This window comes from Astatotilapia calliptera, chromosome 10, assembly GCF_900246225.1.
Source record: "Astatotilapia calliptera chromosome 10, fAstCal1.2, whole genome shotgun sequence".
Lineage (NCBI taxonomy): Eukaryota > Metazoa > Chordata > Actinopteri > Cichliformes > Cichlidae > Astatotilapia > Astatotilapia calliptera.
The window spans coordinates 33,919,095-33,923,478 of NC_039311.1; the positions used below are offsets into that span (position 1 = coordinate 33,919,095).

A 4,384-nucleotide genomic window follows, 5' to 3' on the forward strand; every position below is an offset into this window, starting at 1 on the left:
AGGAAGTCACGTAACCCCTCGTTAGGAGCCGGGTCAGCTGAAGCAGACAAGGCCCAGCAGCAGCCGACCACAGCGGCCCTCCTGTCCCAGGAACAGGAAACAGCTGCAGCTCCCAGAGAGCAGAAGATAGAGGAGCGACGCTCTGCTTCCTGCTTCGGCATGAAGAGTGAGGATGATGATGCTGACGTCCTCCAGCGTCCTTGAAGAGAAACGGCTGAATCCTCCAGAAGCACTGATTAATGACCATCAGCACAGACACAGCACGAGTGTGTGTGTGTGTGTGTGTGTGTGTGTGTGTGTGAGAGACTGTGTGTGTGTGTGTGTGTGTGTGTGTGTGTGTGAGAGACTGTGTGTGTGTGTGTGTGTGTGTGTGTGTGTGTGTGTGTGTGTGTGAGAGACTGTGTGTGTGTGTGTGTGTGTGTGTGTGTGAGAGACTGTGTGTGTGTGTGTGTGTGTGTGTGTGTGTGTGTGTGTGTGTGTGTGTGTGTGACTGTGTGTGTGTGTGTGTGTGTGTGTGTGTGTGAGAGAGACTGTGTGTGTGTGTGTGTGTGTGTGAGAGACTGTGTGTGTGTGTGTGTGTGTGTGTGTGAGAGACTGTGTGTGTGTGTGTGTGTGTGTGTGTGTGTGTGTGTGTGTGTGTGTGTGTGACTGTGTGTGTGTGTGTGTGTGTGTGTGTGAGAGACTGTGTGTGTGTGTGTGTGTGTGTGTGTGAGAGACTGTGTGTGTGTGAGAGAGACTGTGTGTGTGTGTGTGTGTGTGTGTGAGACTGTGTGTGTGTGTGTGTGTGTGTGAGAGACTGTGTGTGTGTGTGAGAGTGTGTGTGTGTGAGACTGTGTGTGTGTGTGTGTGTGTGTGTGTGAGAGACTGTGTGTGTGTGTGTGAGAGACTGTGTGTGTGAGAGTGTGTGTGTGTGAGACTGTGTGTGTGTGTGTGAGACTGTGTGTGTGTGTGTGTGTGTGTGTGAGAGACTGTGTGTGTGTGTGAGAGACTGTGTGTGTGTGTGTGTGTGTGTGTGTGTGAGAGACTGTGTGTGTGTGTGTGTGTTCCGCCTGTCAAAGCTTCTTCTTCTTCTTGTGCTGATGCCGCACTGTGATTGGTTACTGAGTCAGTGGGCTTGAACGCTTTAAAACAAAACACCATCGATCTAAAGACGCCGTCGCCTCCGTGTTTATTTTCCCCGAGGAGCCAGAGAAACCACAGGAAATGATCTGTGAGGCCCCAGTGAAACAACCAATCACCTGTGAGCAGATTCGGTTACCACCGTGATAATGAGCTCTTAGACTGAAGGTCAGAATAAACCTGCTTCAAGACACAGAAACAAACGACACCTCTGTCTGCACGAGCATCCTGATCTCAGTTTCACCTGACAGACACACACCTGAGGGTCACACCTGAGGGTCACACCTGAGGGTCACACCTGAGGGTCACACCTGTCCCCAGCTGTCAGGTTTCTGTCAGCTATCCTTCAGTGTTTCACGGTCTCTCTGATGATGTCTGACTTTGTTGTATCCTTGTTAAAAGGAGCTTTTACTCGAGTACTTTCAGTGGGGGTCACGTGACTCAGAAGACTTTAACCCATGTTTTTTCTGTCTGTTTAGATCTGGTCCACCTCACCTGTCAGTCGGTTGGCTCCGCCTACGAAGACCTGTCGCCAGTGGTAACCAGGATGTTCTGCACAGCAGAGTGTCAAGACCAAGGTAACACACACACACACACACACACACACACACACACACACACAGCCTGGGTGAACTCAGACCAGTCAGCTGCACTCAGAGGCTGCTGGTTGGTTCCCAGTAAAACGAGTCAGACTTTATTGTAACTCTGGTTACAATAAAAACACTCAACTATTTATTCAGATCTTTGAACGTCACAGAAAATCTGTTTAAATACCACGAGGACAGAAAAGTTAGGCTTTACTTTGAAAATCCGAACTTCTAAAAACCCCAAACAGCACGCTTGTGGTGTTTGTGGTGTTTGTGGTGTTTGTAGTGTTTGTAGTGTTTGTAGTGTTTGTAGTGTTTGTGGTGTTTGTAGTGTTTGTAGTGTTTGTGGTGTTTGTAGTGTTTGTGGTGTTTGTGGTGTTTGTGGTGTTTGTAGTGTTTGTAGTGTTTGTAGTGTTTGTAGTGTTTGTAGTGTTTCTCACTGCTGTTTTCTGCAGTTTGGGTAAAATTCACCGATTTTTGAATGGAGTTTGGTCCAGATTGACGTCACGTTTTCAGACATATTATGAGTAAAAGCTGAATTCTCCTGGTCGGTGCAGAGCGACCGTTAACCCTTTCATCACTGCAGTCATGTGACCTGATACTGCACAGACGTAAACGCTCAGTGAGTCTTTGTGTCCTGATAACTTTGTCTCCTCCCTGACCTCCTCCTCTTCTTCTTGTTCTTCTCTTCAATTCATTCATCACCTTCTTCTTCTGTGGTTTTAATTATAAGCAGAACACAGTAGCAGTGAGGATGGATGGATGCAGGTACAGAGAGATTCATCACAGCTGATGAGGGAGGTGGAGGGAAGCGCCTCCGTCATGTTCCTGTTAAACTTCCTGCTTCATTTACATCTTTTATTCGATTAAGTTTTGATTTATTGTAAAGCCTCATCACGCCGTCTCTGACACTGGACCGACGTTAGAGGCATGAACACATTAAATTAGAGTTGCTGGTCCAGGATCGGATGGTGTACTGTCTACATCAGGGGTGGGCGACTGCAGGCCTCGAGGGCCGGTGTCCTGCAGGGTTTAGATGTGTCCATGATCCATCACAGCTGATTTAAAGGGCTAAATGACTCCTCAACATGTCTTGAAGTTCTCCAGAGGCCTGGTAATGAACTAACCATGTGATTCAGGTGTGTTGACCCAGGGTGCGATCTAAAACCTGCAGGCCCTCGAGGCGTGGAGCTGCCCACCCCTGGTCTACATTATAACATTTCATTTCCTTTGAAAACATCCCGACTCGTGTTCTTCTGCTGTGACACGTTAGTGAAACGTGCTGTGGCGGCGTTTTTTTCTTCTATCATCTGAACTTTTTCATCTAATTATGTCCGTCTGCAGAAAACCGTCCAGCTGTCCTTTGGTGTCTGTACTTCAACATGGCCGACGGTTCCGGGGTGGAGCCTGAAGGTCACGACCTCCCGTCTAACGTGTACGTGTGCTCCGGCCCAGATGGCGCTCTGGGACACGAACACGCCATCAAACAGGTGAGATGTACCTTTCAGGCCGTGGTCCTCCTTCAGGTCGTGTTTGATGAATAAAAGTTTCTCTTTGTTCACGCAGCTGTGTGTCGGGGGAGGGGCAAACACGCACACACGCCTGCTTGCTAGATTATCAGCTAGCTAGCTTCCAGAGACGCATATATAAATATAGGGTTAGCTGTGTATCAGGCTGTAAGCATGTTCATTTTAACATGGGAGTCTGTGGGGTTGACTCGGTGCTGCCCCCGCTGGAACGTTAGAGGAACTGCAGGCGCTTCCTGTAATGTTTGCGTGTGATTCTTTGTTTTCAGGCTGAGTCGATTTTCCTGAAGATTCTCCCCGAGGAGGAGTTCTGTCCTCCTGCTCCAAACCCCGAGGACATCATCTACGATGGGGAGAACACCTCCCCCACCTCCACAGGAGAGGAGGAGGGGTTAACAGCAGCAGGGGGGGAGGGGGAGGAGAAACAGCAGGAGCAGCAGGAGGAGGAGACGAGCCTTCAGCCTGAGGAGTAACCTGTAGATATAAAGTGTAAAGACCTCCTGCAGTGCATTGTGGGTAAAAGTTGCCTTTTTTATTTTTCTATGATTTCTGCTGGTTTTCTGTTTTATTTAAAAACTCATTAAAGCCTCAACATGAAGACACGCCTCTGGCTCTGATTGGCTGTCACACACAGGGTCACACAGGATGTCTCTGCCAAAGGCTTCACTCAAGCAGCGAAGCCACGCCCCCACACAGAATGAAGCCGAGCACACCTGAAACAGGAAGTTTACCTGGCAGCTGCAGCTGTGATCAGACTCAGCTGTTGTTGTTGTTTACTGTAACAGCTGTTTGTTTGTAAACAGGCCTCTGTGAAGCCTTCCAGATGTTTCTGCTCATGTTAATAAGCTCCTCTGTCAAGTCAGCCGGCGTCCCCTAATAAAACGTTTGTACCACATGATGGCGCCTCGTGTTGACCTGTCATTATGAACACGATCATAAAAGCTACTCAACAAGGTGAGCCGCAGCTTCAGGGCTCTGATTAGACATTGGTCTGAAGGACTGTTTCCTGGATGACCGATCAACACAATTCAATTTTATTTATATAGCGCCAAATCACAACAAAAGTCGCCTCAAGGCGCTTCATAGATACAGAGAAAAACCCAACAATCATATGACCCCCTATGAACAAGCACTTTGGCGACAGTGGGAAGG

The 4,384-nt window shown here is 48.4% G+C and overlaps 1 protein-coding gene across 1 annotated transcript in view; it reads left to right on the top strand.

Moving 5' to 3' along the window:
- chm (CHM Rab escort protein) overlaps positions 1-4,130 on the top strand; it is a 23,796-nt gene extending 19,666 nt beyond the window's left edge. Inside the window, exons 15-18 of the mRNA XM_026180960.1 lie at positions 1,599-1,697; positions 3,051-3,196; positions 3,502-3,744; positions 3,867-4,130. Coding sequence (XP_026036745.1) covers positions 1,599-1,697; positions 3,051-3,196; positions 3,502-3,705 — 449 coding nt within the window. The 3' untranslated portion in view covers positions 3,706-3,744; positions 3,867-4,130. The remainder of the gene's footprint in view (positions 1-1,598; positions 1,698-3,050; positions 3,197-3,501; positions 3,745-3,866) is intronic.
- Positions 4,131-4,384: the final 254 nt, after the last annotated feature.